The 14,663-nt window shown below is 46.0% G+C and overlaps 1 protein-coding gene across 1 annotated transcript in view; it reads left to right on the plus strand.

Annotated features, from left to right (window-relative positions):
- The window catches only part of LOC120841526 (LIM/homeobox protein Awh), a 63,702-nt gene that overhangs the window by 36,966 nt on the left and 12,073 nt on the right, over nucleotides 1–14,663 (plus strand). Inside the window, exons 3-4 of the mRNA XM_040212445.1 lie at nucleotides 4,051–4,268; nucleotides 13,579–13,836. Coding sequence (XP_040068379.1) covers nucleotides 4,051–4,268; nucleotides 13,579–13,836 — 476 coding nt within the window. The remainder of the gene's footprint in view (nucleotides 1–4,050; nucleotides 4,269–13,578; nucleotides 13,837–14,663) is intronic.

Below are 14,663 nucleotides of genomic sequence, written 5' to 3' on the forward strand. Positions count from 1 at the left end.
ATTAGAGGTAATGAAATTAAGAGGAATCAAAGTGAATTTCTAGAAGTCGTCCTGTAGGCGTCGTCCTAGACGTAGTCCTTGAGGTCGTCCTAGAGGTCGTCCTAGAAGGCGTCCTAGACGTCGTCTTAGAAGTCGTCCTAGAAGTCGTCCTAGACGTTGCCCTTGACGTCGTCCTAGATTTCGTCCTCAGGCGTCGTCCTCGGCGTCGACCTAGACGTCGTCCTTGACTGGCTTTCGCCTTCCTACACGTAAGCAATCCTAAGTGTACCCGTGTACTCTTGCCTGGTGCAGCGCCGTGAGGAATGGTGTTAGCGTCTGGAAGAGCGAAAACGCACCTTCTGGCAAGAGTGTTTTGCAAACGTAGATTCCGGGACCACGCTTTTTAGTATGTGCCGAAGACTCGGAGCAGAGGAATCTTTAGAACACAATATGTTCCTTAAAACTGAACCCCCCCCCCCCCCCCTACTTCCCCACACCTTTTCTTGTTTCAATGCTCCTCCAGAGAATACTTTTTGTTCCTGAAAGGGACTCGCGCCTTCGCTCGAGTGTGTTAATTCCGCAATTATATTTGTGTCATTTGTTAACACTAATCCTGCATTTCTTTCATTTCACTCTAAAAACTCTGAAGGAAACCGACCACAAGTTTAAAAAGAAAAAATGTGGAGGTGATCGAAGCTTCAAGAAGAACTTGGGACGACACTCCTGTGAGACTTAGAGCGACTGCCAACGTTCGGCTGTCCCTCTGAGGCCACTAAGATCTTTCTTTTCAGGTATCCCTTCCGTACACACTTGTAGTTCTATGTAACGGCGGGTTCACAAGACAGAATTAGTCCTTTCAATGTCTCTATTCTCGGCGTCAACTTTCTGAGGCAGTTCAGCAACAACGAAAGCAATTTGGGTGCCTCGATGAGGTGTAGATTCAAAATGGGTCGTGCAAAAATCTTAGTACTTTCAGTAAATGCCGCTAAGAGCTAATCCCGGACGTTGATAACTTGCAAAAACACCCATTACTTTTTTTTTCCGCTCAATGGCAGACGCAGAAAAAAATTAAGAAAGAAACAGCTTTCCCCTCCTCAACTCGCTATTTGAACAAGCCGCGATACGATTTGACGCTAATTGTATACCACCAGTGTTCATTCTACTCATGCGCTCGGGTTGGCAAAGAACAAAGCATGAGGGAAGCTTCAGACATTGTTGGGGTTCTATTATTCTTATATTTCATTGAACACGAGCCATTACCCGACTGTTTGGCGATGCTGATTGCCATGAACCCGACAGCACTAGACTCGGGCTCATGACAATCAAGTATGTCACGGTGTCACATTACTCGGGGTGATAAAAGTCGTGATGTCATGTGACGTCACGGTGACAACAACGCTAATAAATCTAATGACGTTCTCAACTTAAGTCGACTTCACGCAGAGAGTCACGTGTATACGTCACGGGGCCGCGTGACGTGAAATTGTTTGACAGCATGTCTTTACACCATGACGTCAGGTGGCCACGTGACACATGATTAATTATATTGCCGATACAAAAGCAGCACGAAAACCCGCAATTTTTTTATGCATTGCTATTCGGTATATGCCAATTTGATCACTGCATAAAAATGCAGCTGCGAATTTTTATTTCTGAAAACTTTAATTTTGAAATGCAAAACAAAATTACTGTGAACTGTTCTGAAGCGGCTAACGTTATATTTTATTCCGGTTCACTTCCGGTTCAGTTCCAAGACGGCGGCGAAGATTCAGTTCCCGTTTGGTTAAAAATATCTGTTCAGTTCCGGTTTTCGACACTCTGCACCCGGGACACCAGACGCACATTGGGGCTAACTACCGGCTGTATAAACATACACACACCATTTTTTTTTTCCATTTGCTGCCGGCCGCACCATACTCGTACGAATATATATATTACACTCGTATTATACACATTAAAACAAATTTCGACTGTTATGCTTATCATCCATTTAAATAAAACAACCCTTTTGGGAGAGAATTTAAAACAAGAGCGAGAAAAAAATACCATTGTATGTGCCATCTAACACACAAAGTTTGGTAGATTACAATGACAAAACCTCCAATTGACTTAAACGGGTAATTGGGCTAGTTAATCTTACCCTGAAGATCGAACTGACCCGTGCGTTCTTCATTTAGAAAAGTGCATGTAATATGTCGCGTGCACTTTTTTGTTTTTCGTATGGTACCGAGGCAAAGCAAATTCGACCTTCGTGTTTAGACAGCGTGAGGTTCATCGGCTTTTGAGGCTTAACGAGACGGGTGTACGCTCTATCGAGTTTCCAAAACAGCGGCCAGGCTCTTGAAATCGACCGCAAAGTTCAGTTTTTTTTACCTATCGCGCTACGATTTTGTGCAGCGTTACCCACAGGTAGTGCATTTTTTTTCTATAAAACTTGCAAAGAGCGAACTTACCTGAGGAAAAAGTAAAAAAAAGGCTTAACTCTTATGGAAACCTAGAGAAGCCACCGGTCTTCAATCAATAGGGCGCCCTATTGTTTAAAAACTGGTGACTTCGCTGCGTTTCCATCGGAGTTAAAGGAGCACTGGCACATCATAATCATTTTTTTCTTTTTTGTTATACGAAACGATTGAAGACAATGCCAGGACATTAATACCCTCACGGAAATTCACTATTTGTTAAGTAAAAGAATAATTTCCAAATGCCGAATTTGAAGTTCCCGCGCGATCCGCGCCAGTGCGATGACGTCACATATTGCGGAGTCCTGCGGGTCTAGTTAATTTCGCGCCTCCGAACCACCGCGACCCGAAGCGAGGAAGTGAGGAGCGACAGAGAAGGGCGCCGGCGGACCGGGAAAAACCGGTTTCCTTGACCAATTTCCCGACTCACCGACCATCCTCTGCTATGTGCGTCGAGCGGCGCCAAGTTTTCCGAGGGAGGATACAAATCCAGGAGGCGACATCACACCGGACTCTGATTTTCGGTATTTCAAAAAGGAGGGCGTTCGCAATTGCGTTAAAAAAAAAATGTTTTACGATTGCCGTTACTAAATGTTATAAAAATGTCACCTACAAAGTTTCTAAAGTTTATGATTTTTGACGTCACCAATCAAAAGAAGCAAGGAGGTGAGGAGCGGGAGAAAAAAGCGCCAAAAATAAAAAGGCGCGCGCGCTCGCGCAGGAAAATTGTTTTTCGCGATGCGTTTTTTTTTTTTTTTTTTTTTGCAAGTCTATGACTACAACTTGCATCGTTTTTTGGAAAATAAAAAAAAATACGACCTTCGGGGTGTCGGTGCCCCTTTAAGTCCTTTTTTTTTTTGCTTTTTTCCTGAGGTAAGTTTGCTCTTTGCAAATTTTATAGAAAAAATGCACCACCTGTGGGTAACGCTGCACAAACTTGTAGCGCGATAGGTTGAGAAACTGAATTTTGCGGTCGATTTAAAGAGCTTGGCCGCTATTTCGGACACCCGGTAGATAAGAAATTCATCCATAGCAGCTCCGCTGGAAGTCTGTGATCTCTAGAACGCACCATGCAGGATAATGATACACGACCGCAGGATGGTACGATTCTCATGCTGATCGGAACGGGTAGGGGTGGAACAGACCGATCTCACCAGTCAGTTTGACTATACGCCACCTCTGGCGCAATGCATCGAGGGAACTTCAGTCTTTCTGCACGTGCGACAACCCCGCTGGAGCTCTGGGCGAGTGGAGCCCGAGACGGCACGAGCCCTCTCGTGCACTGTCGTCTGCCTCCTGCTAACTAATGTTATGGCGGCGTCACGCATGCGCCGGACATTTAGTGAGGTCGGTTTATTGAAACCAATATCGGGATCCCGTGTTCCGCAGCGTGCGCTTTCGCTCTAGGTGCTTCAAGCTCCGATGAACTAACCCCCTCGGTCACCTATATGGTAAATGGTCTTCCACATCGTAGCGATGAAATATGGGTTGTATGAGGTACACCGATGTTTGTTTGTTTTCTCAAGAGTGTGAAGGGGTTCTTTTTAAGCTGCATTTACTGCAAGCGCCAAAAGCCGCTCCGCCGCCTGTTTCAGTGTCCTGTCCCGCGCAGGCAGTTCGCGGCCAAGTGCGCCAAGTGCGGCCGCGCCATCGGTGCCTCGGACTGGGTGCGGCGGGCACGGGAGCAGGTGTACCACCTGGCCTGCTTCGCCTGCGACGCCTGCAAGAGGCAGCTGTCCACGGGAGAGGAGTTCGCCCTGCACGACGGACGCGTCCTCTGCAAGACCCACTACTTCGAGCTCCTCGACTGCGGCTCCGGCTCCAACGATGGTCAGTCTGCATTCCACCTACGCTCTTCTCTGCATCGCCAATATCGCTTATACTCGTTTTACCCCAAAAACTGTAGTAAAAAAACAAAGTTAAGCTCCTCGCGTAGCATTATTAATTTTTCCCCTTTATGTAAAGGATTAGTATATATGCATTCCAGATTCGATATATGTTATCTTATCAAGACGTACGTACACGTTTCAAAGGCCATAATCGTCGCTTTTTCCTCCGACAATTAGATATTGTAAGAACTACTTCGCGCGGCTTAAGAACGGTGGCGCAAAACTTACTTTTCTCTCGAGGTAAAGACAAGTAGAGGAGCCAACGCCTGCCCCCCCCCCCCCGCCCCCCCCCCCCCCCCCCAAATAGGAGAAGAAACGTCAACATTAGGGGATTTACATATTGACGCGGATAGGTTGCGTCAGGGTTGCCGCCAACACGTCTTGTACGAGCGCGGCGCCCGCATGCGGCAACGCCAGACACATGCGCCGGCAGCTTTTGCGGCGTAGTCTCTTCACGCTTTAGCTTGTTTGCCGCTTGAGGTGAGTATTACGCAATGCAAGCATGACGCTTCCTATTGCGTAATGCCACAGCGCAGACTAAAGTTTGAGGTTTAAACAGATGTTCCGCCTCATGATTCGCTGAGCTGATCTTGTAGATCGCAGAGGTTGGCTCTTCGAGTGTTTTGCGGGTACGTAGACCCCAAGGGAAATGCTCAAAGCTAGTAATATAGAACCTCTGCTCATAAGACCAGAAGTCGCACGTCTGAAATTGCTTTATTTAATGATCAACGACAAACTAAATTTAAGCCGAAATAAGTACGTTCTCCCTCAAGCTCGAAGCGATCAAGTAGACTGAATCATACAAAAACATGCCAAACCTATAAAAGCCAAATGGACGCATTTCAACATTATTTCTTTGTAAAAACTATAGAGGCTTGGAATTCATTGCCCAAAGTTGCAAATTTAGGAACCGTGTCCTCCTTTGAAGATTCCATTGCAATGCTGTTAACATTATAATGGCTTAACGTGATGCTGTTTAAGTGTGCAATTTGTAATAATTATGTGGGCTAATTTGTTCTATTTGTTTATTTGTGTAGAGGGCCAAAGTTGTGCCTTGTTTTCATTGCTTGTTCGAAGAGCAGTGTCTGCTAAATTGTCCATTCCTTATGCTTGCGTTTTTTATGTGTCATCACAACGATGAATACCCTCCTTGTAATAGCCCTCAAGCGAGGGCTGACAGTATTTTCAAATAAAAAGATATAAGGTTTTGACTAGGCATTTACAATATTGTAAATCTTATAAAAAAAATTGCTTAGCATTTTTCGTTCAGACTCAAGATACTCAAGGCCGAATTTACGTACCATGTCCGACACTGATGATAGGCGCTTAAAATCGAAATAAATAAATTGTGCACTGAGGCGCTGAATTCTCTCAACTTTTTCAATGTCTTTTATTAAGTACGGGTCCTACACGATGGACCTATATTCTAGCACTGGTCGAATTAAACTTTTATATACCGAAAGTTTTACCGACGAGTCACATGGTCCCAGATTCTGTCTTATGTAACACAACTTTTTTAAGCCTTTGCAGTTATATTATCTATATGAGTTTCCCAATTGAATTTTGAATTAAGATTTAGGCCCAGATACTTTACTTCGTTTACAGTTTGGATTAATTTGTGTCTTACGTGGTATGCAAAGCAAAAAGGGAATTTCTTGCATGTTACTGTGAGAGCACATGTTTTAGAGTAATTCATAACCATCTGCCACCTCTCACACCATTCGGAAATTTCGCAAAAGTTTGCGTTAAGCGATGCTTGATCCAACGTGTTTCTGTCAGCTCTATAAACAACGCAGTCATCAGCAAATATTTCCAGTCACGTTTGTATCAATGTTGTCAGCTATGTCGTTTACATAAATTAAAGACAAGAGTGGTCCTAAGACCAACACGCCAGAGAGCACGCCGAGATACACTGATTGACATTCGTTGATTTCGACAAATTGCACTTTATTTTACAAATAAGCAGTGATTGCTCGTCGCCCCAAGGCGAGGAGCAATGCCAACCGACTGCAATTTTATTAGTGGTATATAGGTGACGCGGTACCCTGTCGAAGGCCTTAGGTCTAAAAATGTTGCATTAATTTCTCTGTTATTAATCGCATTACCGAAATCGTGCACTGCTGAAAGTAGTTGAGTAGTGGTAGACGGTTGTTTTCTAAATCCATGTTGAAAGTCCACTAATATGTTCTGGTTGTCTAAACAAAAGCTAATGTGACTGGCGATGACATGTTGTATCAACTTAGAGCAGGTGCTAAATATTGACATTGGTCTGTAATTTACAGAAAACATTTTGCTCCCATCTATATGTACAGGTATCCCCCGTGCAGAAAACTACAGTTCCCACGATGCATGGTGACAGTGGTGGCGTAATAAAACTGGCTGTGAGAGCGGTCTGTTTGGCCGCTTAGCAAAGAAAAGTTCTCAAAATCGTCAATGTCAGTTTTTTTTTTTTTTTTTTTTCACCAGTAGTTCTTTGACTGCAACACCTTGAGTCATGGTTCAACTGGGCATGTGAAGTTTGACTCGCTCATAAAGCGGCTTGCCCACTTAACACCGTTCATGATACACCTATCAAATGGAGACTTCAACGATATTTGAAATACACCCGTCGTGTTCAGATATAGGCTGAATATGATCCACAATTTCCGTAAATGACAATCGCACGTTTGTATTTTAAGCCTGGTGGCTGTATTTTTTCGTTATAAACGGCCCACTCTACCATGCGGTCGGAGAGCAGCCAGCGGAGAGCATGTGACATCCGACGCAATCGTGACGTAGCTTGTCTCGGGACGAATAAAGCTGCTGCCAACGTTGTCTGCTGCGAGGCTGACGTGGACAATTAAGACGATTGCAAGCAGTGCATCTGGCCGCCGCCATCTCTCTGCTCGTGCGGGCAAGTGCGTGCAATTATAGGCTTGCCGAAGATATACGTTCAGACGCACGCTGCGCATGCTTGCACGCGTGGGGCACCAGTGAGGCCATCGTTCTAGGCGAGACAGGCATCGTCACTAAACCTGTCAGTGTTCCCAGACAGACATTAGAAACGAGGCTTAGGCGACATTCAACAGGTGTCATTTGCTAATCGTCTAATTCATTACAAATTTTCTTTTCCTGTCTTTTTCCTCGAGAGATTGGGGTGTTCCACAGTAAATAAGAAGGAAGCTGGTTTGGTAGCGGTGCATAATCTGCGTCTTGGGAAGGAGATCCAACCTTCGCGCCCCTAGTGGCTAAATTGAAAACTGCACCGATGGGTACCACAACAATAGATTATTTGTTCGCGTTTCGACGCAGCGCCCTGCCCACGTAGCCAAACTTGGGAATCAGCGTTCCGCTGTGTTCAATCAGTGAAGCCTAACGCGGACACAGCGAAACATTGAGTGCGAGTCGTGCCCAATCTTTGCCCCGCGCTCAATCGAGAAAGGTGGAGTAAAGAATCCAGTCTTGATGGTGTGGATTGCACGTTGCAAAAGAACTGCGGAAGGCGGCCATTAGCACGCGCTCAGCCGTCGCCTTCCACGATTGGCCGAAGGCTGATTATAACGTCAGCAAGGACTTTCTCATCGACATATATAAGAGTAATGCAAGAACGTTAATTTTGACGGTGTTGTGGCAGTGTCGCAGCAGCGCAATCACTTCAAGTTCCCGCCATGCTCATTACAAACACCATCGAGCTTGTTGTTTGCGAGGTAATGACGTCACGAGAGGAAACCATAGGAAGGCGTCACCAAAACATCTCGCCGCTAATAGTTCGATTTCCTCGCCAATAGCTCACATTAGTAAAGCATCGAGGGATTTTAACTTGTAGCAAGCAGCAGCGAGATTGGCTTAATGTGACGATATTCTGTTGTCATTGATGAAGTAATTTTATTGTCTATGCTGCCTCAATAGACCCTTTACGAAAGTCAGTCTACCCACCTTGTGCAGAGCCAGACCCGACGCTCTAATGGCGGAACTACACTGTTTCTCCACACCAGAAAAATCGAACGTCTTCGAAAGCATAGAGCAGAAAAAGGAAAAGATGTTGGTCCTTTCATGTCACCTTCGATGCACGGAATCGAGGGTGTTTGATTTAGCCGCGCATGATCTCCTATCACCGCCATTAGAGCGGCAATAATGGAGCTTTTTATACTGCCACAAGAGGACTCTGACTTTTGAAAAGGGTCTATTCCTTCCCAGTCCCCACTACGAAATAAATAAAAGATACAATGAATAAAAACGAAACTCCGATTGCTTGCCGTAGCATTATAAAGGCCGGTTCAGAGACTTGCGTTTGAGTGCGTTTGACTGCGTTGCGTCCGGAACCGAAAGCGAGTCACCGGCACATCTATGCTTCGTATGAAGCGTGGAATCCAATTCAAGGAATCATCCTGGCACGCGATATAAGCAGCAGGGATGTCCTGGTTTCTCGAAGCCGCAACGCAGTCAAACGCAGTCAAACGCAACTGTCTGAACCAGGCTTTAGACGAACGCTCTTGTCCATCCAGTACGCGGATATCAAGAACATTTGAGAATAACTCACGCTACGCCGATCGCGTTGTCAACCTTCGCTGCTTTTCACCGCCGCGCAAGCGTGAAGCTTGCCTGCTTTCCACCGGAGCGCGCAGGTCAGTCCTTACCTCTTGTTTGCGTCGGCGCGGGCGCGTCAATTTTCGCCGCACTAAGCTTGATTCACACGGCGCGATTTTACCTGCGATTGCGTAGATGCGGCGTCCAGCACAACAACTTCGGCAATGCTGTTTTTTTTGTTTTTTTTTTTTTTTTTTTGCACGAGCGGCATCGCAACTGCCATAATGCAGGTAAAATCACAACGCGTGAATCGGGCGTTACACCGGCGCGCGTGGGTCAACTTTCACCACTTTGCACCGGCGCGCACGGTGAAGCCTAACGGTGCGTGCCGGTGAAAAGCGTTCGCTCGATAGACCCTTTCCGAAATCCAAATGAAAACTACGATTACTATTGGAAACATTTTGAAACATTTTAAAACATTTTGAAACATTTCTTTACTTACATCAAATTATAAGAGAAAACCAACGGGAAAAAGCTGCTATTTGCAGCTTGACCAGCCCATTGGTACCCCTACAAGGCAAGCAACACTAACACGAGAGAAAAAAGCAAAAAGGACATAAATTAATAAAACAAAATTAGCGGGAAAAAAATAAAATAGAGGGTATGTTTTAAGTATTATACAATTCAAGGGATATCATTCCTGCTCACTGACATAACATCAATTCCTAATGATGTATATGATTTAGTAGCTCGGGAAGTGCATGTTTAAGTGCATGTGCTATGGATGTATCTGACGGGTTTGACGAATGGAATCGTGCAAATGAAGGGCAGCAATTGCGAGAAATGTTTCATATTTACTTTTCATCGCAGTATGAAATGTTAATTTTAATCGATGTGCATACATTTTTGAAACGTCAAGTATTACCAGTACAAGTATCACGTCCAGGGGCGGATCCAGACCTCCATTTTAGGGGGGGCGGTTCCTCGGCGTAAAACGGCGGGAGGGGGGGGGGGGGAGGGGGGGAGTGTTTATATTTTTTGTGGAGTTATCGTTTTTACTAAACTCTGATAACATGATATAGATCTTGAGAGCTTTTGTATCGGTTTACCTGTCGGGGATGAACTCTTTGAATTAAAACCTTTCGGGTGACCACGCTAGAGGTAAGTATCTCAAGAATTGTGGTGACACTATCCTTTCTGAAACTTGGGTTTCAGACCGACACTACGTGAGCAGTCGATTTAGGGCAGCTTAAAGACATTGCCTTGGCAGACATTCTGGTTGGAGCTAGTGCTCAACTGCTGCAGCAACGGGAAGAGCGGCTTAAATCAGCGGAGCGAGTACGTTGCAAACAAGCGACAAAAATGGCCCGGCGACTTCGACGCTGCTCGCGGCGTCAAAACACTGTTGACGCAGCGAGCGAAACGAACGCTGCCATGCAAGTTCGTCGGTTGTTCGCCGTATATTTGGAATGTAGAGAGCTCAGCACATGCGGCATTGCCAACCCAAACTCGTGTTTTCACGTGTTCTGGATGCAATTCAAGAGAACGAAAGCGAATAATTGTTGAATATTTTTGAAAGCATGTTGCAGTTCGGCAACTATAACTTTTGAACTTAGACAAGACTTTAAACCAGCAATGGATCCTTCCAAATTATATTCAATTGCACTTCGTCTGGATATTTTCCGTATCAAAAGAACACTTATTTGTTTCTGGGTAGTTAGCTCATTCGTCAGGGTCAAGAGGACGGGTGCAGAGATATGATAGGGCAGAGCGGTTGTAAGGTCGGCGAATCTCAACTGGGCTAAAGGCCGATCACGACTGGAGCATGGATGTTTGGGAGTCGGTGTTCACTCGAACGGGCACAGGCACTGTCTATTTAATTTATGTATAGCCGCATCTTTGAAAGGGCCTCGTTTACCCCAAGTCCGTTTGACACACACATATTCGCTCCTGCAAAGCCGCGCGAAAGCTCTGCCGTCAATCCACAGAAGCCGCGTTTAACTGGAAAAGACGGCGCCAAGGGGAGACAAGGGGTAGCGGGCGCCTTTCCTAAAATATGTCCCGCCACCCTAAGTTGAAACGGCATTGTATACAAATAAATGCTTGAGGACCCCGTGTAAGCAGCCTTCAGCCTTTAGAGTGCTCGTACCGTTTATCTTTCTTTTATTAGCTTCCCGCCACGAGAAGTCGTACCGGAGGCAGTATGAAGCCCATTAGAGGAAACATCTCCCCCTTCTGGCGCTCGTCGGCTTCTTTCTGTATTCCGCGCTGCGGCGCTGATCCTCAGCGAGGGATGGAGGCGAGGGCGAAAGCGGGCTTATGTTTAAGCCAAGGTCGTGGGGAAGTCCGGAGCGTCTTCAGGAGAAGCTCAGACCCAGACTACACTGTACCCAGAGCATTTGCTTCCTCTCTCCTGGTTGTACAAGCTGCACCCCCCCCCCCCCCCCCCCTGGAACGTCTCCTCCCGGTACGTCCCCTCCGCACTTCCCTTGGCAATGAGCACACCGTGCCAATAAGATACCTTTAGTGAGCCCGTGGGCGACAGCATCTCAAAGCAAGCCAAAAAAGACATGCCAAAAGACAAGCCCAGAACCACGAAGAAACCATCAAACGAAAAGTGATGAAAAGGCGGCCGCTAGAGAGGAAGGATAATCCGCTACCCTTGAGGAAGGCTGCTTGACGTCTGCGTTTTGGAGCTTTCAGGGCACAAATTTTTCGCAGACAACCCCCAAAGAGAGAGAGGGAGACAGAGAGAGAGAGAAAGGGGACTAGATATGTTGAAGGTATTTTTCCCCCGTGCTCGACGTACTGGCCTTGTTTGCAAGTGTGCCTGTAGTCGAGGACCCTGATATTTGGTGCGCCTCCCCACTGTCTCTCCACTTCGAAACTCCTGGCGCCGTCCCTGTCGGGAAGACGTACCGTGACCTTGACGGAGATAAACCCCACTTTGGAAGCGCCCAGCAGGCGCGTCCACCCACCTCTGTTTTAATCTTTTGTTTCTTGCGTCGATTGCTTACGTTTTTTCTTCGAGCTGACGAAGAGCCCCGGGGGGGGGGGGGGGTTGCCTGGCGAGGCGTTTGGGGGGGGCGATCGCCCCCACCGCCCCCCCCCCCCTTGGATCCGCCACTGATCACGTCAAGTACTTCTCAAAAAGAGGCAAGGATGGGGTTGAAGAGACATTAGCTACAGCTCGTAGAGCTTTTTTTGCCATATCCGAAGTAAGTTTAAATCCGTCGTGCCGGTAGACCCCCACACTAGATGCATGTAGCATCAGATGGGATAGAATGGTGATTTAAAAAGTTGAATTTTGACACCGTGGGTAAAATGTTTCTATATATATTTATCACACCCACTATTCTAGAACGTTTAGGGCGAAAGTGTCTAATATGGTCATTCCAAGACATGTTATAAGAAAAAGAAATACACCAAGAGTTTTTACATTTTCAACTTATTGAGTAATACCGGTGCCCTATTTCAGAATAGATGATGAGGTTGTTTGAGTTCGGGAATGTAGTTGGAATATTATAGCCTTGCTCTTGCTAGCATTTATATGAAGGGAATTTTTTATGCACCAGGATTTTAATTTTGAAAGGACATTATTTGTTTTGCTAATAAGATGTTCACTATTTTAATCAGAAATGCCAATCGTTGTTAACTTGTTTTCTGAATTGTCTAAAATAATTTCTTTTTGGTGCAAAAATGCAGACTCAAAAGACCTAAATGTTCTAAATCCAAACTGAGATTCTATTAATGCATTACGATGATCAAAGAAATTTGTAATTCTTGAGTGCATAAGCTTTTCTAAGGCTTTTGAAAAAATAGGAAGAATGGATATTGAATGATATGCCCATACTATTTCTATATCCTGCCTAAAACAAAACTGTTACTTGAGCTATTTTCATGCCTGTGGGAAACGCACCCGACGAAAGAGCAAGGTTATAATTATGTGCTATCACCCGAGTAATGAAATCATGGAATCTAGGCCATAATGATGGCTCCCTTCTCGTGACCGATGAAGAAAGAAGTTGAAGATACGCTCAGGCGGTTGCATAAATAGAATGCCACAGCAGACTACTCCAGTAAAAAACCTTATATGTATAAGAAATTTCTATGTCCAATAAACGCATACGATCAAATAAGATCATATAAGAACATACAAGCACAACATATGATTATATAAGTTATAAAAACTTCTTAACAGTTTCTTATAAATTCCTATTTAATCTTATATATTTCTTTAATTGTTATTATATGTTCCTATAAAGTTCTTGCATGTTCTTATATGATCATATGCGTTTATTGCACATAGAAATATCTTATACATATAACATTTTCTACTAGGGTAAGCGTTTATTTCTAACTCGAGCTTGATCAATATTTTTTCCCACAGGTTTATTGGCTAAAAACTCTAAAGCCCCTATGTATAAACCCTTAGAAAGGCATTTTCTTTTTTTTTTTCTTTTTTTGTAGGCTGTCATTTTTTTAGAGTGCAGCTCTGAGGCGCCCGTTTCCGGCTTCAGCGGCGTCGCCGTCGGCGTAACCACTGCGACGTTTCGGCGAGGCGACGTTTCGGCACCGTGCCAAAACGTCCCCGTGACATCCCTCAGAAGGGTCGCGTGAACCCCCTGAGAGGGGTCCTGAGGGGGGACACGTTACCCCTTGAGGAGGTCCTGAGGGGGGTCACGTGACCCCCCTCAGGGGGTCGTCAGGTTCTAACTTTGACAGTGACGTGTCCGCGCTTGCAGAGAACAGCGAGCAGGAGTGCGGCTCCGGCGGGTCCGGAGGCTCGGGCGCCAAGGCCAAGACGAAGCGCGTGCGCACCACCTTCACCGAGGAGCAGCTGCAGGTGCTCCAGGCCAACTTCAACCTGGACTCGAACCCGGACGGCCAGGACCTCGAGCGTATCGCCCAGATCACGGGCCTGAGCAAGCGCGTCACCCAGGTCTGGTTCCAGAATTCCAGAGCGCGACAGAAGAAATACTTCAACAACCAGGCCAAGAAGGGTACGCACTCCTTCCGAGCCCCGCTGCTGGACGGCCAAGCTACACAGAGATAAACTAAACGGTAGAAAACATGAGGGCGAACGGCGACGTCAGAGCGGAAGGATAGTGAGTGTGAGTGGACGCGAAGACTAAAGTCTGTTGCAACTCAAGAAGGTAGGGCGAGGGTAAGACGGGCCGGGGAGGAGGAAGTAGACGGAAACCTTAAGAGAGGACGGGGTTTCCCCCTCTCTTCTCCAGCGTTTCGTCTGCTTCCTCCTCCCTGGCCCGTCTTACCCTCGCTTTACCTTCTTGAGTTACAACGGACTACAGCTGTCTCTGTCCTCTGCCCACTGCCTTCTACCAATCAGAGCGAAAAAGGCCGTCGTCGGCTTCTCGCGCAGAGTGCAAGAAGTAGACGGCGTCAGCGCCTGGCTTTCAAACGCCGGCGTTGTCTGCTACGCCTAGCAATGGCTGTCTTACCTTTTATAAGTCTTTCAAAAACCTACCTTTTTTGTTTTGTTTTTTCGAACTAGGATTTGGTTTTTGCAAAAACGCGATATAACTTCCAGACGCGTTCTAATAACTAATAACTTCCAGACGCGTTCTAACAAAATACGAACCCACGGTTGATAAGCCCTGGGTTAGACGTTTCTCGTCTCCTCCAAACCCAGAAGCCGACAACTGCGGGGCGAGTTTCGTCACACACGTGATCAAAAGCCTTTAGCCGCACCTTTAAACTTCTCTCCTAGACGAAGTTCCTCCTCTTATGCAAAGATACCATGACTAGCCCGGCAAATACGTCCCTTTTGAAAGTGTGACTAATGGAAACTATAGAATTCCTGCACAAT

The sequence above is a fragment of the Ixodes scapularis genome, unplaced genomic scaffold, assembly GCF_016920785.2.
Source record: "Ixodes scapularis isolate PalLabHiFi unplaced genomic scaffold, ASM1692078v2 PGA_scaffold3__209_contigs__length_174095766, whole genome shotgun sequence".
Classification (NCBI taxonomy): Eukaryota; Metazoa; Arthropoda; class Arachnida; order Ixodida; family Ixodidae; genus Ixodes; species Ixodes scapularis.